The sequence below is a fragment of the Amblyomma mixtum genome, chromosome 10, assembly GCF_055824585.1.
Source record: "Amblyomma mixtum isolate Tamu chromosome 10, ASM5582458v1, whole genome shotgun sequence".
Taxonomy (NCBI): domain Eukaryota; kingdom Metazoa; phylum Arthropoda; class Arachnida; order Ixodida; family Ixodidae; genus Amblyomma; species Amblyomma mixtum.
The window spans coordinates 65,113,962-65,140,087 of record NC_143021.1 but is presented as its reverse complement, the minus strand read 5'-3'; the positions used below and the strand labels follow the sequence as shown (position 1 = coordinate 65,140,087).

The window sequence follows — 26,126 nt, the reverse complement described above, 5'->3', positions numbered from 1 at the left end:
AGGCTCTCGCATGTCTCTTTGCATGTGAACATTGGCACGTTTACTTGTGGGGCCGACGCTTCCTTCTCCGAACGGATCATCAGCGTGGTGACATTACTGTCGTCGGGAGGTGCCGGTAGAAGGCCGCTATGAATTGCAAGGTGGTCTGCCAGACTTATTACAACTTCGTGTACCACAAGGGAAGTGATTAGCATAAGGTTACCTCTCACGTCTGCTGCTGAGCCGGAGTTGGACGAAGAAGTGGTGTCCGTGGTACTGTCTTGTATCACCAAAGAACAACTTCAAATAGCTACTGCTGAGGATGCAACCTTAGACTGTGACTGAATATATTGCATCTGGATGGCCTGCCAAAAAGCTTTTAACCCCAGAGCTAATGCCCGACCATGAGGTGCAGGGGGAACTGTCGGTGATAGACACATTGCCTTTAGAGAGGAGAGACTTGTTGTGCCTGCAACCTTGACATCCGAGTTAGTGTTGTTCGCACATGACACTCACACCGGCATAAATAAAACAACGGCTTCCAGAGCAATTCTGGAGGTCAAAAATGGACAGGGAGGTGGAACATGCAGTGAGAAGCTGCCATGTTTGCCAATCCGCTGAAAAGCCGGCAAAACCAGTTCATGCACACCTGCAGCCTGTTGCGTTTCCGGAACTGCCATTCCAAAGGTTTGCTATTATTGCGAAAGCAATATTAGTTGCACTTTCAGCCCGTCGCGTAGCGAGGCCAGTAGCTACCATATTAGCATATTTGATTGGATTGGATTGTATAATCGATGCATCACCACAAGTCTAACCACAAGCACCACCACCAGCTACACTACCAGCTGAACCATGGCGTAGCTACGGATATTGCTTTCGCAATTACTGGGCTTAACCAAGCTAAGCCACAGCCATTTTTTTTTGACATTGAAGGCCCTTTGAACTTGCAACAGGCCAACCCGAAGTTCATATTAACTCTCATAGATTATCACTTCAAGTGCCCACAAGTTTACTTCACCAATACAGCGACGTCTGAAGTCGCATCGACTTTTTATGTGGTGTCTTCAGCCGTGAGGGCTAACTGGAAGAACTTGTCTCGGACAATGGACCCCAGTTTAAGTCCCAAGTGGTTGAAAATTTTCTGAAGGAGAGGGGCATCAAACATCGCGTGTGTTCAGTGTAATAGAAGCCTGAAGGACTTCATTCAATTTTCTGCCTTGGAAGGCCGGGGGATCAGGTCGACTGTAGTGGAGTGTTTGGCCGTGTACCGGGCGACCCCCCATGCTACTACGTGAGTCTCGCCGGCTGTGCTACTTCATCGCCGGCAGCCCAGAACCCGTCTCGACATTGTGGGCATACCATCGAGGGAGTTGTTTCAACAGTCTGCCTTCGCTATGCGCCGGCTACGTGCCCGTGTTCGGGCAAAGCAGAAGGCGAGCGGCGAAGGCTCCGAAGCTCCGGGTGGGAAGTTAAGTGCGAGCCCTTAACCCAGCGCGTACGGAAAAGGCGGGGCTGTCCTACTCCAAGCCCTTGCGAATAAGAAAGCAGTTAGGCCCACGCTTTTTCCGCCTGGAGGATGGTCGCACATGGAATGCATCCAAGCCGGTGTCTGTACCAGAGAAATGACTGACCGAGAGCAACCAGCAGTCGTCATGCCAGCTGCCTACTGGGAAGGACACAAACCCAGCTGCTGTGGACAACTCGAAACTATGTCTGCAAGCTCCAACACCACTTTCGAGGTCACCGCCTGGTGCTTCAGGTTCATTTCAACCCCCTGAAAACGACAGTCTTTCTATAGTGAGATCAAGAGCACCTTCGACTAGGCACAGACGGATGCCGTCACGTTTCCGGGACTTCTGTGTGTGACTAGTCATTTTTTTTGCGAAGGGCATGATGTGGTGTTCTTATGTGTTCATGTGCAGCTTTTTCGTTGCTGCGTGTTGGCAACCTGTTGAACTCAGTACTGTGCAACTAACATTGTGTGCCTCCTAGCCGAGGGTATATAAGCCGCGTACCGCAAATAAGCGCTCTCTTTTTGTTATTCGCCGTTACTGGAGGTTGGGCTCTGTGCCCGGTGACTTCTCAGTTTCGCGCCCTTTTCCCTCGTGCTGCGATACAATAGTTATCTCACTTCATTCGGAGTTCAGACAGCATTAGGCTTTCACTGGGGCCATGTTTTCTCTATACTTTATCCAGTAGTAACCGAGAAAACAATGAGCTGACACTGTAATGGTCCTTTGTGGATTCACAGAGAAAGTTGTTTTATGTTTCCCTATTTCATATTAGTGAAATACAACGACCTGCGTGTTTTTTTTTATTTTTCAGTCACAAGAATTAAATGTTTTATTTTTTTCTACTCGGCTTCCAGCTAATATGTTCTGTACAAATCAACAAAATACTCGTCGCTGTTATAAGTGTGTGTGGTAAGAGCTAGCTTGATTTCGTGTTGTAGTAGTCTGGGTACCAAATTTACTTGCGCAATTTTTTCTGTCTGAAAAATAGAGCCTATCTCAATTTATGATTCTCTCTAAAATAAATGCTTTTTCGCGGCACATTCTAAAGAGCTCAGCCGATTCGTTTTATAAAAATAATAATGCACCATATATGCTCGAGCACGCAGGGCTCTAAAGAATTGAACAGTGTCAGCACAGCGGAACCGCATTAGTGCTGACGGAGACTGGATTAAAAAATGCCTGCTTTAAACACGGACCAGCGTGTTTGCGGACCGCCGCACACCTGCCACAAAGCGTAGCACAGGAGGCGTCCGCAAATCGCTATGCGTCTTCCTGGTAGGTATCCGCTATGCTAAATGTGCCTATTAGACGTTTTTAGCATACCGGAGACGTATAAGCGCAGACGCATACCGGTTTACCAGGCGCCGGCTGCGCATGCGCAATGGCCCCTCCCGGCTTCACCCGTCTCACTGCCCGTGCGTAGGAGGCGTCCGGTAAACCGGTACGCGTCTGCGCTTATACGTCTGCTTATACGTAGCTGGTATGCTCGAAACGTCCAATATCTGTCATCATCATCATCATCATCATCAGCCTGACTACACCCACTGCAGGGCAAAGGCCTCTCCCATGTCTCTCCAATTAACCCTGTCCTTTGTCAGTTGCCGCCACTGTATCCCCGCAAACTTCTTAATCTCATCCGCCCACCTAACTTTCTGCCGTCCCCTGCTACGTTTGCTTTCTCTTGGAATCCACTCCGTTACCCTTAAGGACCAGCGGTTATCTTGCCTTCGCATTACATGCCCTGCCCAAGCCCATTTCTTCCTCTTGATTTCAACTAAGATGTCATTAACCCGCGTTTGTTCCCTCACCCACTCTGCCCGCTTTCGATCTCTTAACGTTACACCTATCATTTTCCTTTCCATAGCTCGATGCGTTGTTCTTAACTTAAGCTGAACCCTCTTTGTTAGCCTCCACATTTCTGCCCCATAGGTGAGTACCGGTAGGATACAGGTGTTGTATACTTTTCTCTTCAGGGATATTGGTAAGCTACTATTCATGATCTGAGAGAACCTACCATATGCGCTCCACACCATTCTTATTCTTCTAGTTATTTCCCTCTCATGATCCGGATCTGCGGTCACTACCTGCCCTAAGTAGACATATTCTCTTACTACTTCCAGCACCTCGCTACCAATGGCGAACTGCTGTTCCCTTGCTAGGCTGTTGAACATTACTTTGGTTTTCTGCATGTTAATTCTTAGCCCCACTGTTCTGCTCTGCCTGTCTAACTGATTGACCATGCTTTGCAGTTCTTGTCCTGAGTGGCTTAGCAAGGCAATGTCATCAGCGAATCGCAAATTGCTCAGGTATTCTCCATTAACTCTTATTCCCAACTGTTCCCGTTCCAGAGCCCGGAATACCTCCTGTAAGCAGGCAGTGAAGAGCATTGGCGAGATCGTGTCTCCCTGCCTGACACCTTTCCGTATTGGAATTTTATTGCTGACTTTATGGAGAACTAAAGTAGCTGTGCAATCGTTATAAATATCTTCCAATATTTTCACATAGCGCTCTTCTACACCCTGATTCCGTAATGCCTGCATGACAGCTGAGGTTTCCACTGAGTCAAATGCTTTCTCGTAATCAATGAAGGCTATATATAGGGGTTGGTTATATTCTGCGCATTTCTCTGTCACCTGATTGATAGTGTGAATGTGATCTATTGTCGAGTATCCTTTACGAAAGCCTGCCTGATCATTTGGTTGACTAAAGTCCAAAGTTGTCCTGACTCTATTAGTGATTACCTTAGTAAATACCTTGTAGGCAACGGACAATAAGCTGATTGGTCTGTAATTCTTCAAGTCCTTGATGTCTCCTTTCTTGTGAGAGAAGTTCTTCCAAGCTTCTGGTACTCTCGAGGTCACTAGGCATTGCGTATACAGGGTGGCTAGTTTTTGTAGCACAATCATTCCTCCGTCCTTCAACAAATCTGCTGTTACCTGATCCTCACCAGCTGCTTTCCCTCTTTGCATTGCTCCTAAGGCTTTCTTTACTTCCTCCTTCGTTACTATCTGCTAATCGTGGATTAGCAGATAGGCGAGAACTAGGTGTGGGATTCTTCATTAATCAGGATATAGCTGGCAACATCGAGGAGTTTTACAGTATTAACGAGAGAGTGGCAGCTATCGTAATTAGGCTTAATAAGAGGTTGTGGGAATCCTGGCTTTAGCCGTCGCCTTTGCGCGGCTAGCCGGCCTCCCGCGTTGTTTCTCCTCTTTCCCTTGCTCCCGCCTCAGGCGGTGGAGAGGCGGCTGGGTGACTAATCACTGTCATTTAGCCACAGCTCCGCCCCGGCTCCCCAAGGGCCTTTGCCATTGGCGCCTTTTGGCGGGAATTCGGGACCCCGCTTTGGGCGGCCGCGCGCCGCGCGACCGTCCGAGCGGGGCCCAGAGAGAGAGAGATCCCTCCGAGACAGCGTAAGGTGCGTACGTTACTGTTTGTTCGTGCCGGCCTTTGCCGTTCGGACCAGTGCTTACTCGAGCTCGCCCGCACGTGTCCTCTGACCTGCAGCGGCTCGAGCCTGTCCAGCGGGGTCCAGCGACCTCTGACAGGCGTACCTTGCGTTGAATGCCCACTCTCTCTCGCAACCGGCCCAACGGTCGACACGAGAGAGAGATCACAGCACTGCCGCGGGGACATTCTCCTGCAGCGGCGTGCTAGCGGTGCGCATTACTCGAGTCGCTTCGTGCGCGCAGCGGAGCCTTGCTCCTCGCGCGCCCCCGGGACGGGGTGACTATTGAGTGTGTGTGTATCAGCTGGAGGACGATGTGAATAAACGTCTCCTTTGTGAACTTGGAGGCCTATTTCTTTGCGGCGAATCGCTCTCCTCCCAGCGGAGGCTGAGTGCACTGCATCGGTGTCCCAGTGTGTGTGTGGTGACGGCTGATCGGGGCCCTTGGCTCGCGCGAAGCTCGAACCCGCGGTGGGTGGTGGCCTGTGTCCACTTAGAAACCCACAACTGGCGCCCAACGTGATAAGTCATTGGCGCTTACGCCTTTGATGACACATTAGCCGAGCAGGTCGCCTTGCCGATCACGCTTGCGCACCATGTCTACCCCCAGCGGGGCACTCGGTAGCTACATGTCGGCTCCCTACGGAGTTGTAGCGTCGTTTGATTCGCTGGCTGCTGTTCCTTCGAATAGCCAGACACCGTGGTTGGCCGCGGCCCCCGTTGGGGTTTACGGCGCCGCAACCCAAAATGTCGACCACGCGGCTCCCATTGGAGCTGTATCGGAAGCACCCTGCGGTGCATCCGCTGGTCACATGCCTCAGCTGTGCACGCTTTCCGCCCAGTGCGAAAGCAGTTCGTGTCACGGTGCCGCAACCGGCAGTTTCGAACAGCAGCAGCCGTGCCCCGCGAGCAGTCAATTCTGCTCTGGGAACGGCGAGGCGCTGGCCCGGTTCCCTGCGGAAACCGCGCCGCTCAACGAACTAGGAGCCTTGCCTCCCTCGTTCGTGCAGCCCGCCCAAACCTCCACTGAGGCCGGGGCGCAGGCGCTGCTAGCCAGTGCTGCCCAGATGATCCAGTCGTTGTCAGGGGCTGTTGGGACACTTTTGGCCACGCCGAAGTTGTCTCACCCCGCGGTCAAGTTGCCCATGCCAACATACCGCGGGTATGATGACCTACTCAGTGCCCGGGATTTCCTTGAGTCCCTCACCCATTATCAGAGAACTATGGGTCTCACTGAGCAGGTGGTGCTTGCACACATCATCCCCGCAGCGCTGACTGACACGGCAGCTCGGTGGCATCGGCTTTCCGGCCACCGGGCAGCGACTCTCGAGGAGTTCCGTGCAGCATTCCTGCGCGAATTCCTGCCCGCTGACTACGAGCGTAGGATGCGGCGAGAGCTGGAGCTCCGTACTCAGGCTCCGGATGAGTCGCTGCAAGAGTATGTTCGTGCGATGGAAGACCTTTTCTCAATCGCCGAGCCCAGAGCCTCGAACGAGGAGCGTGTCGAAAGGACGATCAGGCAGGCACATCCGACCTTTTCGGCTTACCTGCGCGGCGGCCGATTCCGAGATTTGGAGGAGCTGGCCGCCGAGGCAAAGCGCATTCAAGGCGACATTCTCGCCGCGCGCGCCTATCGTCCGCCACCGCCGGCAAGCGAGGCCCTTGAGCCACGCTGTGCATGGAGAGGGGCCTTGCCCTTACCCAACCGGCGACCACCCGCACAACCTGCCTTTGCAGCTGTTAGCGGGCAAAACGAGGCATGGGAGTTGAGCGAGAGAGCTCTCGATCCCTACTCGTACGGGAGACGAGCAGCCTGCGCTGCACCGTTTTCTGAAGCGCGTGCTGAGGGGCGCCAAGCGCTCCAACGCACAGCGGAGGGGGAAACCCGACTCGGCCGACCCTTTGGTCGTGCAGCGGGCGGACCCAGGCAGGGAGAGGCGCCATTGTCCCGCGACCAAGCTCGCGGCAGTGTGCGTTGTTTCCGCTGCCAAGAGAGGGGCCACTTAGCAAGAGAATGCACCGTAGCCAGGCCTCTTGCGAGGCAGGGAAACGGCAGCGGGGGTCGGTCGTAAAGGGACCGCCGGCCCAATCTCTGCTAATTCCCTCTGCGTACAGAGCAAGCTGCCTTGCTAATGCGCACGCGCCGTTTATTCCGGTTACCATTGCTGGCCGCGAATTTTCGGCGTTACTGGATACGGGAGCCAGCGCTTCCTTGTTCGGTGAAGAGGTGTTGTCCCACTTGCAAAAGCACTCTGTGCGCTTGCGGGACTGCCGGACGGCATTCAACCTTGCGAAAGGCGTAGCCCATTCGGCTGGCGCCGCGAGGCTGACTGTCAGGTGGGGAGAGCGGACGAGACGCACGCGTTTCATCCATCTCCCAGGGCTCAGTGTGCCCATGATTCTCGGACGGGACTTTCTCCTGAAAACCGGGATCGTGGTGGACATTGCGAATGGCGGCTATCGCGACGGACCATTTTCCCAGCTTAAGCCGTTCATTAGCCCACCGGCGTCAGTATCTGCCTGCGCAGTGAAGGCGTTCGAAGAGTGCCACGCTCAGCGGACAGGGCCACGCCACGCCCTTGTGTCGAGCGTTCCGTCGTTCTGCCTCCCCTTTGGGACCGAGCGGCGCGGCACGACCAGGCACCACATCCGCTGGCCGCCTGTGCGGTAACATTGGATGACACACAGAAGGCTCGTTTGACAGCGCTATTGCGTCAGTACGATGAGCTCTTCACGGATCAACCTGGCTGTACCACTTTAGTGAGCCACAAGATCCACACTGGAGACGCGCTTCCTTTGAAGTGCAACCCTAGACCCGTCAGCCTTGCGAAAAGGCAGGTGATTGATGGGTTGCTGGATGAGATGCTGTCGGCGGACATTATCCGCCGCTCGTCCAGCGCCTGGGCGTCTCCGGTGGTGTTGGTGCCTAAGAAAGATGGCAGCCACCGTTTGTGTGTGGATTATCGCCGTCTAAATGCGCTGACTCGCAAGGATGCCTATCCGCTCCCGACGATCAGCTCAATCGTAGGAAACCTGGCCAGCGCGCGGTATTTTTCCACGCTAGATGCCTCCAAAGGTTACCTACAGGTCCAGATGGCTGACACTGACCGGTCCAAGACCGCGTTCACGTGCCACAGAGGGCTGTTTGAGTTCACTCGTATGCCCTTTGGTCTCTGAAATGGTCCTGCGACTTTTCAGAGGCTCATGGACCGCGTCCTGGGGGAAGCGAAATGGTCCCACGCCATGTGCTACCTGGACGATATCGTGATTTATTCACGAACCTTCGATGAGCACTTAGGCCACATTGCCGACGTGCTCGAGAGGGTACGGGCTGCTGGGATGACTTTGAATCCTGCGAAAGCCCAAATAGCGCGGACCCGGGTTCAGTTACTAGGGTTCACGCTGGGCGAGGGCTCCATTGAGCCTGATGCGGAGAAACTTCGAGCCATACTCGAATTTCCCGCGCCCAAGGACGTACGCGGCCTGCGCCGTTTTCTGGGAATGGCCAATTTTTATCGGTCGTTCATCCCGTCCTGTGCCCGCGTGCAGGCACCCTTGACCAAGCTCTTGGGAAAGACTGCAGCGTGGCGATGGGGGCCCGAGCAAGAGCGATCCTTTCGCCTCCTGTCTAGTGCCATTGCCGAGACAGCGCAGCTCAGGCTACCCGACCTGACCAGACAGTTCGTAGTCCAGACTGACGCGAGCGATTTGGGTTTAGGAGCAGTTCTCCTACAGGAATTCGATGGCGTGCTGCAACCGCTGGCCTTTGCCAGCCGCTCCTTGCTGCCCTCGGAGAGGAATTATTCCGTGACCGAGAAGGAGTGCCTCGCCATCGTGTTTGCACTGCGCAAATTTGACGTCTACCTTGATGGAACGCAATTCGTGGTGCAGACAGACCACAGTGCGCTCAGTTGGCTGATGCGGCTCCGCGAGCCTGCGGGTCGGCTGGCGCGCTGGGCTCTCCTGATACAGCATTACGACTTTTCGGTGCAGTATCGAAAGGGGAGCACAAACGTGGTAGCTGACGCGCTATCCCGTGCCCCACTCGCCAGCGGCGCCTTGACGCCTGTAGGCGGAGGGGGCGAAACAGCGGACGAGCCGCCGGGCGGCAAGGAGGGGGAGCCCGCAAACGGGTTAACCCATTCCGCTAACCAGGCAAGCAGCGCTTCGCAAAGCGGACGAGAGACAAAGCTCTTCGTGAGCGGCTCGGAGTTGCCGACGCGAACGGAAATTTTGGCTGCAAACCTGAGTGGGGACGAGACCATGCTCCCCTCTGGGATGACTGGAATCGTTTTCAGCCGTAAAGAGCTACTGAAAGCCCAGCAAAATGACCCCTTTTGTCGCGAGGTGAGCGACGGTCTCAGGGAGACGGAGCGCCGTGACGCTACTTGTATTGTAGCGGGCGCAGGGGGGCAGAAGCCAGCGTGTGTCGCGGCGAACCCCGGGGATTCATATTTGCTGGACCATGACGGGCTCGTGCTGAAGTACATAGCCACCGAGGACGAGTCCATCGACCCGTTTAAGGTGGTTATCCCCAAAAGTCTAAGAGGCGCACTTTTGCGATTCTCGCATGACGAACCACTGGCCGGTCATCTGAGTGGCTCCAAAGTTTTTGCAAAACTGAGTCAATCGGTGACATGGCCCGGCATGAAGCGTGACATTTTCCGCTATTGCCGTTCCTGCCATGTCTGTCAAGCGGTGAAGTCACGGGGCGGCAAGCCGCCTGGAATGATGAAACCAATTGACAGTGTGCGTCCGTGGCAGATGGCCACCTGCGATTTGATGGGGCCTTTCCCCAGGAGCAGGCAGGGGTTCATTTACCTGATGGTAGTCGCTGACCACTTTTCCAAATGGGTTGAGTTGTACCCCCTTCGGAAAGTGTCAGCACGAGCGGTGCTGGATAAACTCCAGGAAGTGTTCTGTCGGTTCGGCTTTCCGGAAAGACTGATCACGGACAATGCGCCCTATTTCACCGCTCGGGTGTTCGGTAACACGTGCCGTTCCCTCGGAATCGAGCACTACACCACTTCACCCTACCACCCCCAGTCCAACTTGACCGAGCGAATCAACCGAACGCTCAAGCCAATGCTTGCGGCCTTTGCCGAGTGTCAAAATGATTGGGCAGACCATTTGAGTGAGTTCGCGTTCGCCATCCGAACAGCTGAGAATCGCTCAACTGGTTTCTCTCCCGCCTTCCTCAATTTCGGGAGGGAGCTGGCGAATCCGATGTCAAACGTCGTGCAGAGCCAGCTCGGGGATGAGCAGACGCGGGCAGACTGCTCTGCTTATGCGTCGACGCTTCGGGACCGGCTTGGTCGGGCTCTCAACAGAGCAAGGCAGAGTTTGGCGGCAGCCAGAGCCCAACAGAAGGCTCAATATGACCGCAAGCACCGCCGCCTGACTTTTCAGGTGGGTGATCTTGTCCTGAAGCGCAACCACGTTCTTAGCGATGCGAGCAAGGGGTTCTCAGCCTCGCTCGCTCCTAAGTGGCTTGGTCCGTACCGAGTGGTCAGAGTCTGGTCGCCACTCGCGTACCTGCTGGAGGATCCCCTTACGGGGAAAACCAGCCGTGCCCACATCGCAGACCTGAAGGCCTACGCGTCACGGTCTGACGAGCTTGCGCCGGTACCCACTGGTATCAAAGGCAAGCGCAAAGGCACAACTGGTGCTGCGGAACGCAAGCGTACGGAGCACCGGTACAATCTGAGGCGACGGTCACCGGTGTGATTTATGCCGGACGGCGGACTTTTCCGCAACCGAAGGCACGCAGCCTCGGCTAGCTGGCGAGCTTTCTCGTCAGGCCCTACCTAGGCGAAGCACGGTGTTATTTTTTTTTGTTGTTGTTTTTGCAGCATGCTCAGTTCCAGCCTTGCGTGTTTATCTATCTATTTATTTGTTTTGTTTGAGTCAGTTCCTAGCCACTTTCGTTTCCCCGCTTGCTCGTCTGTTTTTGTTCTAACGTACCCAGATGTACATAGGCAAACTTCAGCCCGCTCGTGCTTGCTCTTATCTGCTAGAAGGAATAGATTGGATTAGGTGTCGTTTGTACAGCGCGCCTTTTCTCATTTCCGGCCCGACTGTGGGTGGTTGGCTCGTTAAGGAGCCGTGTGTCGCGGTGCGAGTTTTGTGCGGCCCGTATGGAGGAGAGGTTGGCGGGGCGCTTGGGGCGCTGGGGGGGGGGGGGGGGGCGGAAAGTGCACCCTTTGACCCTCGCCGCGGCGCCTCTGGACGCTTCTGATGAGGGGATCGTTGTCGCCGACCAGCGTCCGCGCACTTGCGGGTGTATGCGTGGTTGTGGCTGTGACTGTGCGCGCGTAACCATGAGCCAAGGCTACGCCTGTGAGTTGTGCCGTTGTGTCCTTCTGCGTGAGCGCGAGGATGAGAAGGACCCCTCGCTGTGGACAAGGTTACACATCTGGACGCCGCCGAACGTCCTCGCCCGTTTCAGCCGGCGTGAAAGGGGTGCACTAACTTTCTTGTGCCCGAACCTTGTGCCCGAACGGGATGTCGTGTCCAAGGGCGCGAGGTCAGTGCTCTGCCGCGGCGCCTCGCGACGCTTCTGATGAGCGGATCGTTGTCGCCGACCGGCTTCCGCTTCTGTGCCGGTGTCTCTCTGTGGTGAGGTGCGCGTGCCCAAGATCAAAGGCAGCGCGGACGAGTGGGGAAGAGGAGGACAGCGCCCCTTTCCCGCTGGGGTTCCCACTGAAGGTCCCCGCAGTTTTGGCCGTGTCTTCATAGCGTGCTGCTGCGTCGAGAAATCATCTGAACGAATCGAAGATGGCACCAACGCAGGAGGTCCGCGGAGCGCTGAGCGGTGGGACGACGGCGTCACAGGCGAAGAAGTCACAGGCGAAGAAGAGGCGACCAGATATCCGTCGACGTCGACAGGTCCGTCCGGCACCGCCGGTTACCAGAGTGACGTCGCCGTCCCGGGCCACTCCTACCCCCAAAAAACGCAGCATCGCCGTGTGGACTTGTCAGGAAGGCCGGGAGCCGCCGCTGACCTTTTTCAGCGATGCCCCTTGGAAGGCCCAGCGCCGCGTTAAGACCAGGACACCGATGGACTGCGTGCCACGGCCGTTCCGCGGCCACACGGTGGGAGAACACGACCAGGCGGCAGCGGGAGCACGCCTACCAGTGCCCGACGGCATGGGTTACTACGACATGTGCCGGGTGGCCGTGTATTTTCCGGCGCACTGCACAGGGCGCGTGCACCGGCGGGAACTGGAGCGGCGAGCGAAGGCGGAGAAAGAGGAGCAACAGATTGAGAGGAGCGCTGCCGTTGAAAGCCGGAGCCTGGCGGAGCGGCCCGCGGCGGGTGATCTCCCAGACCGGGAGCTTGCGGCGCTTTGCCGCCGGCGCGCGGAGACCAACCCGGAGTTCGCGGCGCTCTTGAGTGCCGGATTGCCGGCGTCTGGCGGCAGCCGGTCATACGCGTCTCCAGGATCTAACACACTGGGATAAGTGCTGTCGGGCGGCGGGTCCTCCTCGGGGTCGTCGGACGGCACCGACATCTTGATGCTGAATTTCGATGACCTCGTTGACGACATGGGACCGTCGTCAGTGGCTGTAGCTCCGCCGGGTCACCCTGAAGGACGTGAGTGACCGAACGGCCGAGTAGGCCGCGCCATCGAACTTTGGCACGGACTGCCTAACGTGCTGTTTAGTGTTATTGAAGCGTACGCAAGTGTTGTTTTGCCTTGTTTTCCGTTGTTTGTGTTGTTTTTTTTTATTACGTTGTTGTGGCTGGAACTGAAGTGTATCTAGTTTTTTTTTGTGTATTGATTTCTTTATTTTGGAACTGAAGTGTAGCTTATTTTTTTGTGTATTGATTTCTTTATTTTGGCCGCGTGCTTTGCCGATGGGTAGGAGGGCATTTAAGGAGAGGGGGATGTGGGAATCCTGGCTTTCGCCGTCGCCTTTGCGCGGCTAGCCGGCCTCCCGCGTTGTTTCTCCTCTTTCCCTTGCTCCCGCCTCAGGCGGTGGAGAGGCGGCTGGGTGACTAATCACTGTCATTTAGCCACAGCTCCGCCCCGGCTCCCCAAGGGCCTTTGCCATTGGCGCCTTTTGGCGGGAATTCGGGACCCCGCTTTGGGCGGCCGCGCGCCGCGCGACCGTCCGAGCGGGGCCCAGAGAGAGAGAGATCCCTCCGAGACAGCGTAAGGTGCGTACGTTACTGTTTGTCCGTGCCGGCCTTTGCCGTTCGGACCAGTGCTTACTCGAGCTCGCCCGCACGTGTCCTCTGACCTGCAGCGGCTCGAGCCTGTCCAGCGGGGTCCAGCGACCTCTGACAGGCGTACCTTGCGTTGAATGCCCACTCTCTCTCGCAACCGGCCCAACGGTCGACACGAGAGAGAGATCACAGCACTGCCGCGGGGACATTCTCCTGCAGCGGCGTGCTAGCGGTGCGGATTACTCGAGTCGCTTCGTGCGCGCAGCGGAGCCTTGCTCCTCGCGCGCCCCCGGGACGGGGTGACTATTGAGTGTGTGTGTATCAGCTGGAGGACGATGTGAATAAACGTCTCCTTTGTGAACTTGGAGGCCTATTTCTTTGCGGCGAATCGCTCTCCTCCCAGCGGAGGCTGAGTGCACTGCATCGGTGTCCCAGTGTGTGTGTGGTGACGGCTGATCGGGGCCCTTGGCTCGCGCGAAGCTCGAACCCGCGGTGGGTGGTGGCCTGTGTCCACTTAGAAACCCACAAGGTACAAGCTGAAGGTGGTGCAGGCCTACGCGCCTGCATCAAGCCACGATGACCAGATAGTTGAAAGCTTCTCTGAGGATGTGGAATCGGCAATGACCAAAGTAAAATCACAGTACACTGTACTGATGGGCGACTTTAATGCAAAGGTAGGTAAAAAGCAGGCTGGAGACAAGGCGGTAGGTGACTATGGCATAGGTTCTAGGAACAGTAGGGGAGAGTTATTAGTAGAGTTCGCAGATAGAAATAATTTACGGATTATGAATACCTTTTTCCGCAAACGAGCAAACAGGAAGTGGACGTGGAAGAGCCCCAATGGTGAGACTAAAAATGAAATATACTTCATACTGTGTGCACACCCTGGCATCGTAGAGGATGTGGAGGTCCTCGGTAAGGTCCGTTGTAGCGACCACAGAATGGTAAGGTCTCGTGTTAGCTTAGATTTGAAGAGGGAGCGGAGGAAACTGGTGAAGAGAAAGGCTATTAACGAGTTAGCTTTAAGAGGGAAGGTAGAGGAATTCAGAATGTCGCTGCAAAACAGATTTTCCGCTTTAACTGAAGAAGACGACCGTAGTGTTGAAAGAATGAATGATAATCTTACAGCTATCGTTACAGAGTGCGCCGCAGAAGTAGGTGGTAGGATTGTTCGACAGGGTACTAGCAAGCTATCTCAGGAGACTAAAGATCTGATTAAGAAACGTCAAAGCATGAGGACGTCTAACTCCACAGACAGGATAGAACTAGCAGAGCTATCGAAGTTAATAAATAAGCGCAAGGTAGCCGACATAAGAAAGTTTAACATGGAGAAAATCCAGCATGCTCTAAGGAACGGAGGTAGCCTAAAATCAGTGAGGAGAAAACTGGGCACAGGTAAAAACCAGATGTATGCGCTAAAAGACAAACAGGGCAATGTCATCAGCAATATGGATAAGATAGTTGAATTAGCCGAAGAGTTCTACAAAAATCTATACAGAAGCGAATCTAATCATCAAGTTACTGAGGGAGGCAGTCGAGCACAGCAATGGGACATCCAATATCTGTGCTGTACTGCAAAACTGATACGGCGTGGCAGCGCTCCGTAGCCGCCTTCCTAGGGTGTGTGGCCTCGAACGCTTAGGAGTCAGTCCGTGTGCCCTCAAATGGTCGCTTAGTTGTGGCGTTTTTCTCACGCGTTCACGGAAGCACTATCACTCCATCAGAATCTCCCTTCAAAGGCTAACTTCTTCGCTGATGCAAGAAATCGCAGCTCTGCAGAAACTTCCAACTTTCTGAGCCTACTGTGCTCCGTAACGAACAGCGTGTAATAAATGGTAGACAAAGGGCGGGCAAGTCTCTTCTTGGCACACACAAAGTGAACACGGGAGGGGACAGCCTCGGGGTGTTTGCCAACGTTCGGACCAGAGGACTTGTCTTCGTACGGGCAAAGCGTTTTTCATTGGCTGGATTTAAATAGGGTCTTCACTCTGAGGAGGAAGGCCCGTTGAGGGAGGGCAGGATGATGTGGGAGGGGTGGGGAGCGTGAACTTGAAAACTTTGTCCAGGCAGGGTGTCTGCGAAAGGAGATTGGCCTACCTGCAAAGCCGCGATACAGGAATAGGCCAGCTCAGCAGAGAGTAACCTGGGGTGTGGAGCGTGCAGCGGACGTGATAAAGTTGGGCTGTGTGGCTTGATTTGACTGGCTGCGTTGATTTGGAAAATTCGCATAAATGAATTTGCAGCATGGCGGAACGAACTACCTGGGGACAAAAAAAAATTAAACGAAAAAGAGAAAATGGGGAGGATGCGGAGAAAGCGCGAAACGAAGGGGGGGGGGGGGTGAGGAATGAGTAATGATAGCAGGTGCAAGACATAAGGCAAACATAGAACTATAATTTAAACATGACAAAAAAGGAAAGGAGGGAGAAAAGGGAATTAAATGAGAAATGGCGGGCTGGGAAGGAGGGATAGGGTGAAAAAAGCATAACGAGGTGATATGATGTACCGGTATGTTTTTTTCCCCTGAATTACGCCAGTGCCGGAACGTACCTGAAGGGCAGATATACACAGATATACACGGAAAAGCACGAACAGGCTCTTAGGAAAAAGGACGAAGAGACGCCGGGATAATGAAACATAGGGCATTATGGGGGTACAACAAATATCAAGTACTAAGAGGTATTTGGAAAGGAATAATGGTGCCGGGACTTACTTTCGGCAATGCGGTTCTGTGCTTAAGGGCAGAAGTTCAGTCGAGATTAGATGTAAACCAGAGAGCTGTTGGAAGATTAGCACTAGGTGCCCACGACAAAACCACAAACGAGGCAGTACAAGGGGATATGGGCTGGGCATCGTTCGAAGCACGGGAAGCTAAGAGTAAAAAAAATGGCTGAGGCTTAGCTAAGGTTAAGCCTAGTCAGATACGAAGCATATTGATGGCTAGGCTTGGTAATACATGGCTTTCCTTGGTTGACGTTCATCCCGCGCTTCATCGGTCTCTGTGGCACGCTGAAGCTTCTCGTTCAAATCAGCCCTGCTTCTAGGCGGCATCCCAACACCTGGCCGCCTCGTAAGTGCCCGGAGAGCGAGGCAAGCTCAGCTTTATACCGCTGCTGTAGCGTCACGTGGTCAGCTGCAGCGCCTCTGATGTGGAGCCTCCACCGCCGCGGCCGACCGCGCCAGCCGGCAGCCCATCTCTCCTCTGCTGTGACGTCATGTTGTCACGTGGTCAGCCGCCGCGCCTCTGATGTGGAGACTCCACCGCCGCGGCCGACCGCGCGAGCCGGCAGCCCATCTCTCCTCTGCTGTGACGTCATGTTGTCACGTGGTGTCACGTGGTCACGCTAAAGGTCAATGGTAGCTCCACCGCTGCGCTCGACGGGCTGTAGTGTAGCTCTAGTAATATGCTTAGCATAAAACACGCTGCACCCAACCTTTTAGAAACTGCCGGAATGTGGGCCTTCCATTGCAAGTTCTCGTCCAAAATAAACTCCGAGATGTCTCACCTTATTGACAGGTTGAATAGGATTACCCAGCCATTGCACTGCAGGAAAATTTTCAGGAATTGTTTTTCTTGGGTTCTTAAATATAATCTATTTCATCATTAATGTAGTTCATCGAACCTGTGACGACATTGATTAAAATGCTCCTACACTGCCTTTTCTACGTTCTCTGCTGTGTCAGCTGGGTGGGAATTTATTATGGCGCTCATTGATTTACCGGTTTCTCCCATATATTGCTTCTGGCAACAGGAGCATTGAAGCATGTAGATAAAATTAGACGAGACGCACTTAAAGCTAGTCTATATATCGAAGCTGAAGTCGCTTTCCGTGCTTCCAGAAGAAGTGTCGCTTTGTAAATGCTTGCATGTCTTGCATCTAGGTGGAGAGCATGGACTTACTCTCGGCGAGGGTTTCTGATCAAACCTAGCGTGTACCAGGATATCTTTCAGGTTTGTGTTGCGTCTGTGGGGGCGCGAGGAGAAAGGGCCGAGCCGGCTACGCAGGAGGAGGGGTCGTTGACTCGCCGCGCCTCGCACGTGGTGTTAGTCGGCGTCTGCAGATGCCTGCTCCCTTTCTCCCCGCGGCAGGAACAAATGGCTCGCCGCTTTCTCTCTCTCTTTCCCTCTCTGCTGTTGTCCCTTTCTTCCCGCGGGCGCTTGTTGCAAAATAAACCAGTCTGCACGGAATCTCTACGCTGTCGAGACGTCTCTTCGTTTGCTCTCGGACTTACCTGACGCGCGCTACACGTCTGTATATTACCCTCGCTGCATCGGGAAATGTTACTTTGAGATGATCGTTGCGAGTCAAAATAGGGTGGTATTTCTGCAGAATATTGTTTACGTTCGGAGGGTCGTTCGAGTATTTCTTTATAAGTGCAGGGGCCGCTCATTCTTAACTTCTGCTCGTTTTTTTAAGTACATCGCCCAGTGTTAGAGTGCTTCCTTGGTGGAAAGCATTACTAAGGGAGTTCTGGCGATGGTTCCTATAAACTACAGGGTGTTTTTTATAAGTGGAGGTGCTTTAAATAGTCATCGTCGTTGGTATATATTCTTCTCAGACGCATTACTTGCCTTGCAAATAGGCCTTGCTTAAAATGTTTCTGACGATCGCTAGTGAAATCAGAGTATTCCTGTCTGTCTGCAGGCTTCTTATAGAGTGGTTTTAAGCTGGCTACCTTCTAAAAGAACGGTAGTGTCGAGAAAACTGATTTGCATTTTAGAGGACTGAGAGGTAAATTTATTGCCAGAGAGGGATTAATTCAGGAGGGAAACTAAAGATTTACTTTCTCAGACCCGTGCTCCGATATCATAAAAATGTCGTGTATGCAAAGCAGGCATGTGAGCGGTTTAAAAAAAAAATTTAGTAGTTTAGACTCCTTCCAATCCCAGCCATCCTGCCAGGGCAAGATTTTCAAGTCCACGCTCTCCACCCTAACACCCTTCCCAAATCACACCCTTGTTCGCTTTGATCGTGTAATATAGTGATTCTCGTAAAGTAAAGCACTTAGTTAATATAAGCGGCAATTTTCTCCCTCCAAAAGAAGAGAGGGCCTGGGCAGAAACCCTGGTGTCAACACGCGCGCATGCCTTGTCAGTCTGATAACCGCTGGAGATACTAAGAACTCCTTTCACGGCTTACTTGAAGATTCCAGCATTTGGCTGACCCACAGTTGAAACTGCGGCTCCTGCACCAATTATCTCGTTGACAGCGCGCTATCGGCCGTCGACTATGGCTGAGCGCCGAATTTACGAACAGCTCCCGATATATCTTAGGAAGGAGAAACAGTCAGCCCTTACTGTGAATAGTGTGGATCATATCTATATGCGGAGTAAACTTCTTTGGAATGTCGAGTGCATACAGGCGAGAGAACAAGCTACGAGTTCAGAATCCATGCGCTTAAGCTAATGCCACAGAAAATGTATGAAAAAATTCAAGGGGGGGGGGGGGGGGCACTTTCTTGGCCTAAAGTGCGGTGAGGCGAAAGCCTTAAGCGCAGTGTTGCTGCTTGTGCCACTGATGTGTGGTTAAGGTGTTAAGCTTCGCCTCTAAGAGTGGAACGCGACAGCGGCTTGCAACGCTGCCAGGGAGTCCACAGAACACCATCGCCCGTTCGGCTGTACGCCTTGCTCGTCGGTAAATTGGTTTTTGAGGAAAGGAAATGTATCTGTCTCGGATATCTCGGTGGACACCTGAACCTCACCGTAAGGGACGGGAGGAAGAGGGGAGTGAACGAAAGCACGGTATTCACTAGACGCGCCATTGTTCATTCCAAGCCATCGAGCTGGCATGGCGGAGTGGTTAGCACGCTCGTCTCGCACACCGGAGACCCTGGTTCGATTCCCCAACTCGGCCAATTTCCTACTCGGTTTTATTTATTTATCTGGTCTCACTAGAAAGGTTAATTAGGCTAATTTGTTAGTTACGCAATTAACGAAATTCGGACCCATTTACTTGGAGCATCACTATACGATCCCTTTAATGGTTGCTTGGTTACTAGCCAAAGAACAATTGGCCCCGTTTGAAATTCGCGAACTGTGACGTCACGGCCGTTTCGACCAATTGAAAAGCGTGACATTTCTGTCGACAACTCCTGCTTAGAACGATGAGGCATTAAAGACTTCCGCCTTAATATGAGATCCCTGTCCCTGTTCATCGTAGTAGCGTCATGCATTAATTTCATACCGCCCTATCTTCAGGACACTGAACTTCTCGAGAAAATCTGAATACCTTTTGTACTGTAACTTTAAACACCTGCCCCTCAAACCACACTTTGTGGAACATTTTCCTTCCTTTTACTCTTTCTTTGTACTTTTCTTAAGTCACAATTTTTCCCATATCCCGTCTACTAAGTATACAGCATATTGCCGGATTTTATCCACTAGCAAAAAATTCTGGCGCTCTTGTTAACAATTAAGGTTGTCTTTATGACTTCAGCTTACTTCTCTTTCATCTCGAGCCCAAGGTTGTTGGCCTCTTCGAACGTGTCCGGAAGTGGCCTTCCCAGAGTCTCAGGTAGGAAGCAGGCAGCAGCGGCTCCAGACACTCCGGCGCCACTGAGCACGATAGTGGGCGCTATAGTGTGCACATGAATCCCCTGCGGAGGAAACACGTCGCAATCAGCGAGGCCACACTAGAATCACTCAGCTTACGCTCGTCGTCTCGCGGTCAACAAACGCTCCTACACTTTTGAACAAACATCTTTAATCCAGCTTTGTGAAAGCCGCATTCTGAAACGCACCGAAAATTTGTCCAGCAATCCCAATGAATACATGGCGCAACGCTTCTCCATTGGCCCAGCGTCAATCTTCACCAAGGTTGTTCAGCCATACTCCACTCGGAGCTTTGGCCAGGGAGTAAGGTCGCATAATTTACATAGAGAGTACGCTTCACATTAGAGAAAAAAAATTACCGACGATTACGTTACTTCCTAATGCGAAATTTGAGCGCAGCAAATAAGCTGTTTCACCTTTTCGATAGATTGAGGCAAAGAAATCGAGCAACACATGTATGCGCTATCACAGAATTTTTTTTTATTTTTCACACGTATTCCTTTAACAAAGACTCCACTAACAGTTCTTGACAGTCATGAAGGAAGCTTTGTGGTCGGAGAAATAGACTGATATATGTTCGACTTGGTACACCAATGCTTGATTCTCAAAGACGAGATCTATACAAGTGCCTCGCGAGGTTGTCACAGCCGTGGGACGCGTTACGAGCGAGAGGAACGGGATGTTCTCCCGCATAAGTGTTAGGAAATTGCTGTTTGTCTTTATGTCAACATTAAAGTCCCCCACTACTAACATCGGTGTGGATCGATGGACGGTTAATGCGAGTTGCAGGAAGTGCACGACGTCTTTCGTGAGTGCGGTAGGGGCGAAGTAGGCAGCTACTACCAGCAAGCCGTTGGGCAACTTTGCGGCGCACAGTTCGCCAACTTCATGTGACGTGCCAAACAACGCCGCCGATGTCGACACAAACAAAAATTAGGAGTCACTTTGGCGACTAAAGTGGTGCAAGGCGAAAGCCTTAGTACAGCATTCTGTCACGAATGTTGTTGTGAATGATGAATCAAGTGCTGCCAGCGAATGACGCGTCCATTGGCTGTCTGCGTGTGTTACTGATGTGTGGTTAACATGTTAAGCTTCGCCTGTAAGAGTGGAACGCGACAGCGTCTTGCAACGCTGCCAGGGAGTCCACAGAACGCCATCGCCAATTCGGCTGTACGCCTTGCTGGACGGTAAATTTATTTTTTGAGGAAAGGAAATGTATCTCTCTCGCATATCTGGGTGGACACCTGCACCTCGCCGTAAGGGAAAGGGGGAAGATGGGAGTGAACGAAGACGCCGTATTAGCTAGACGCGCCTTTGTTCATTCCAAACCATTCAGCTGGCATTACGGAGTGGCTAGCGTGCTCGTATCGCACTCCGGAGACCCTGGTTCGATTCCCCAACTCGACCAATTTCGTTCTCGGTTTTATTGATTTATGCGGTCTAACTAGAAAGGTTAATTAGGCTATTTCATATTTATATTATTGTATTTCTATCCATCGTGTTCTGTCATTAACCTGTCAATTGTTGGAACTGTCTAGGATGTCCGACACAACGTATATGAAACGAGCAACGTCCTACTGAGTGGGGAAGTGCGTGGTGGTGGAGGGAACGCGGCTTCGTACTTATCTGTTTTTTTTCAGCAGCGTCTCCTTCCGCGGACGCTGTTGTCGCTGCGGCGCGCGTCTTTCTTTTCTTTTCTTCTGACCTCTTCATTCTCCTCTATATTAATTAGGCTAATTGATTAATTAAGCAATTAACTAAACTGAGTCCAACTTAGTTGCAGCATCACTATACGATCCCTTTGATTGGTTGCATGGTTACTAGCCAAAGTACAATTGGCCCCATTTGAAATTCGCGCACTGTGACGTCACGAGCATTTCGACCAATTGAAAAGCGTGACATTGGGGGCGGAGCTGGTTACGAGGCCGACGACGACGCGAAACCCAGGAACGGACGCCAAAGAGCTGCGCTCTAAAAGAAATACAAACACCCTCTCAGGACAGCGTCACAGGCACTGATGATCGCAACGCAGCTCATGACACGCTTCCTGAAGTGCTTTTAGCAGCGCATTCCGCCTGCGCTCAAGAGCGAAGAAAATCGGCGCCAAACAGCGATCATCAGGAAAGATCTTGCCAACAACGGGTACCCGCAACAGATGCTAAATACCGTAAAACGCCGCTTCTCATGGCATAACTCCGAAGGAACGATCACCGACCGAAGCAAGCATCCCCTACGATCCAGGAGTCAGCGAGTGCCTACCCAGGGTCTCCATGGGTACAATGTTCATATCGGACGCATGCCTTCAAGCAAATCAAAGTAAACAGTTGTAAGAGTGAACGACTGAGCCGAACGCAGCATCTATAACCCGGAGTTGTCTAGAAAATTCTGTATAAAATTCTGCGTGCGAAGCTGCATCAACATAAGAATGACGTCGTCAACGGCTGCACGAAAGAAAATGCCCTCGCTAGGCACAGTCACAGTGCGAAACATAGCATCGACAGACAACGCCTCAGTCATCGCGATGGCGAGGTATCTATCATCACGCCTACTTCTCGAATCACTGCACACTCAAACAACGACGCATGTTTTAAACGGGACGCGGGACAGTCTTTCTGAGATTTACGCATGCTCATTACGTCACCTATGCCGTACATAAGTCTCCACCATCCACTGCTATTGTGAACAAGGGACCTTTGCGGGCCCCCAATTCTCAATATTATTAATTTCTTCTATTTTCACGAGTGGTCATTTATTGCTATTATTATTTTTCCTGATGTACACAATAAACAAAAGAGAAAGATTCGGGAACTTTCGGTCACAATGGACCTAAGGACAAGAATACAAAGCAAAAAATTACGCATTCAAACGTTTTTCAAAACGAAAGATCAGAATATATAAATTTTAAACTTTAGAGAAATAGCTAGAACAATGCAAGATGTTAATCTTTCGCAAATTTACTGGGTTATAAAACTGCATGTAGGAATGTCACGTGGAAAATGTTAACCGCACCGTTGAATTGTGAAGCCACACCAAATGTCATTCACAAACTGAATATATTTGGTACGGAACTAACAGAGAAACTACTTGCACATGCGTTTAATGAGTTTCGTTAATGCTGGGGTAAAAAAAAATTAAATCTATGCTGGGTATAAAAACTATCTCAACGAAGCTGAAGTAATAATGCAATAGCGAACCTAAATAATAGCAGTGTAAGGATGGCGACAGTTTTCAAACTATCTCACCGTTGTAAGTACTTCGCTGATGTCCTTGCACAACTCATAACGCACGCTTTCAAACCTGCTCTTAGGCTCCCTTTGCTGGCAAAATGCAGATTGCATACGTAACAATTCTTTATGAAAACGGGAACAAAACTGACATGAAAAAGCCACATTCACGTAGCTATTTTGTCTGAATCGTTTGATAATGTGATATTAGGCTACTTTAAAAAATTTGAACAAAGGCATAAGCTATTGATTAATGGCTTTTCCAAAGGCTTCTGCATGGAATTTGCACTTCTGCCATAAATGAACACATTCGGACACGCTCATACGAAGGTAATCAATACTGAGTTTATATCTGCACTTTTCAAAACAGTTAAAACTTAGACATGAATTAACTCCGAAATCTGAGCAGTATGGTTTCCGAGGAAAAGCTGTATCCTCAGTACAGTCTCATTTTTAACACAGAAGTCAATAGGTCAAATAGATGGCTTTGTCTTACATCAGTTGCAGATTTCTGAGTTGCATTTTAGGGCACTTCTTTTCAATACGTACAGAAGTGACATTATAAACATTACCCCTTTTCCACAGTCTACTTTTATGCTGGCCACACAAGATCGTTTTAAAACAGAACAGAAACCTCTCGAGAAGTAATAGAAGATTCATTGCAACTGAAATGACGGCTCACAAGATGAGCAGTGCAATCACAGACACACGCGGAGTTCGAAGCTAGCATTAAGGCTGCGTTAGCTGTTTGAAGATAGTATATACTGACCTTCTTTTTCACAGCGAAGGTGTTAATATCTCATTTCTGGCATCTAGCGTCGGAGTAGCACCTCACGTGAAACTGTCCAAGCCAGCTCCCCGCAAGTTTTAGTGCAGTCTTTATTTAATAGAAAATCATGAAAGCAAGCCTCGCAAAAGCACAAATAGCTGTTCTGTTGAAATGCATTAATGAGAAAGCATAATCGTAGTGGATTTTTTGTGTTTATATAACGCTCCCACGCGCAACCAAGAAGATGGCGTCAGGAAGGGCACCCACGAAAAAGCAAGACGATGCGGTTCATGTCCCAGGTCACATTTCGCCCACACGCAGTTCCCATACGCAACCACGCAGCACCAGCGAGACCACGATTTCAAAACGTGAAGGGCACATAAGCTGGCCCATCCTTGTCAGACCCCGCGTTAGTTACAATGCGCGTTAGACTTTTACGCCATTAAAAAAAGCGCATCACTTCTTTATATAGCCTAAGTACCACTAGAATTCAGAGGGCGCTTACTGTGCTGTCGCATAGTTCTTCCCGTTTCAATCCCCGAGTAGCAATAGGGATGCTCTGAACACCCTTCCAAGAGCGTTGTTGCGTCTAAATCAGCTTTTTCCTCAGATATCTCCCAAGTTTCTCGCGCTCTATCTGGGGAATGGTTGAGATTATTAATTTAAGAATGTACTCTGCTGCTTATGTGTCTAATTAAAGACGCATCATAAAACACCGTTGCATGTTTACGAAGGCAGCTCAAGAAATGCACCGGCACGAAAAAATAAGGGCGGAACACAATAGACAGGCCGGGCGCCTACTACCACCCGAGTTTAATTTTTCAAAAAAAAAAGCCTACAACCAAACATGAACAAACACACTATAAAATAACCGAGGCTGACACAAAGAAAGCTAAGGTTCACTAGCGAACGCAGATAGAAGTCAAGATAAAAAAATTCTGCAGCGAACCTTTAAAAAAGGAGCATTCTCTTGATAAGCTCGAGACAGGGACGGCTTGCTCACGCAAGTCAGCCTCTTTTCTTGGTGAAATATTCTTCTATCATTTACTTACTCTTTATCATTTATCTACTCTTTACGGTAGCCATGAGGCTAACATAACTCTTCTTTATCTGTGCCTTTGCCGTTGCATTTCTTCAGCTATGTCTCGTAACGGCCAAGTAGCTCAACCCACAGCCTTTCTGTGTAAAGCCCAGTATCACGGAGCTAGGTCATAGAGAAAAAAGTTTAGGCCTACGGCTGCGAAACTTTTGGTACACCCTTATGGAACACCCACAGACCTCAGGAATACATTTCGATTGACGCTGACAAATGGAACTTTTGCCCTGTTCTGAGTAGGCACTTAAGGCAGAAAGCTGGGCTAGTTGTGTTTAGATTAAGAGGAAATAGTAGTAGCGCTAAAAAACACGGAGGACAGGAAGACGAAGACAATACAGGCAACAACACAGGACTAGCGCTTGTGCTGTCTTTTTCTTCCTGTCCGCGTCCGTGAGTAGGCGTCATTCCACACACTTAGGAGAGCAGAAAGTTGGGCAAGTTGGTTGATATGCATACTGAAAAAATTGCGCAGAAAAAACGAGGACGAAGCAAAGACAAGACCAGGACGAGCGCTAACTCACAACTGAAGATTTCTTCCGAAACACATGCACATATAAACAGGAAAAAAAAACAAAACTAATCGAACTAGTCGTGGCTTAGAGGCTTGGTCATCCGCCTCGGCTGCGGGAGGTGGTTGGTTCGAAACCCACCGTTGGACACCCACCGGTAAAAATGGGTACAAGCCACCCCGGCCCGGCGCCCGGCTTCTTTAGGGGCGTGCGCTTGGAGGAGGCTCCGCAAACCCAGCTGCGCCCTTTCGGGGGCAAAAACAAGTTTCGAACACCATCAGCCTGCAAAGGTGGTTCGTGATTCAGTGAAGAGTTGACAGGTTCAACGGAGTGTGGAGAGCTCGACGAAGTGAGTTCGCTCTAACGTGAGTTCAGTGGCACTGCTCCACAGCAAAAGCTGCTCCTCAACACAGTTTTTTTTTTCCTGTTTATATGTGCATGTGTTTCGGAATAAATCTTCAGTTGTGAGTTAGCGCTCGTCCTGGTCTTGTCTTTGCTTCGTCCTCGTTTTTTCTGCGCAATTTTTTCAGTATTCCACACATGTCTGGCGGTGACGTTATGCGCCCGCAGTACCAACAAGCGTACCCCTGTGCAGAGGAGGGGAAGAAGCGAGCAAGAAAGCTCGTCTCACCAGGTCCCTCATGAAGGGTGCCACGATGCCCCCTATGCGGCCCATTGTGAAGCAGGCCGCGAACCCGAAGCTCCGCGTTGCCGTGGGGAAGAGCTCCATGGTGTAGACCCACTTTATGGCGCCCGATATGACCAGGAGGAAGCGGGACGTCATGTTCAGGCCCAATCGGAGCCACAGGTTTTCTGCATGGAAGTACACTGCGAGATTAGCAGGCTCACAAAGGAAATACC

At 51.5% G+C, this 26,126-nt stretch overlaps 1 protein-coding gene across 2 annotated transcripts in view; it reads right to left on the bottom strand.

Moving 5' to 3' along the window:
* The window catches only part of LOC149325978 (solute carrier family 22 member 6-A-like), a 131,503-nt gene that overhangs the window by 6,229 nt on the left and 99,148 nt on the right, over nucleotides 1–26,126 (bottom strand). For both annotated transcript variants that reach the window (XM_089562356.1, XM_089562355.1), the window contains exons 9-10: nucleotides 25,897–26,078; nucleotides 19,557–19,711 (exon numbers count right to left, since the gene is read on the bottom strand). In XM_089562356.1, coding sequence (XP_089418482.1) covers nucleotides 19,557–19,711; nucleotides 25,897–26,078 — 337 coding nt within the window. The remainder of the gene's footprint in view (nucleotides 1–19,556; nucleotides 19,712–25,896; nucleotides 26,079–26,126) is intronic.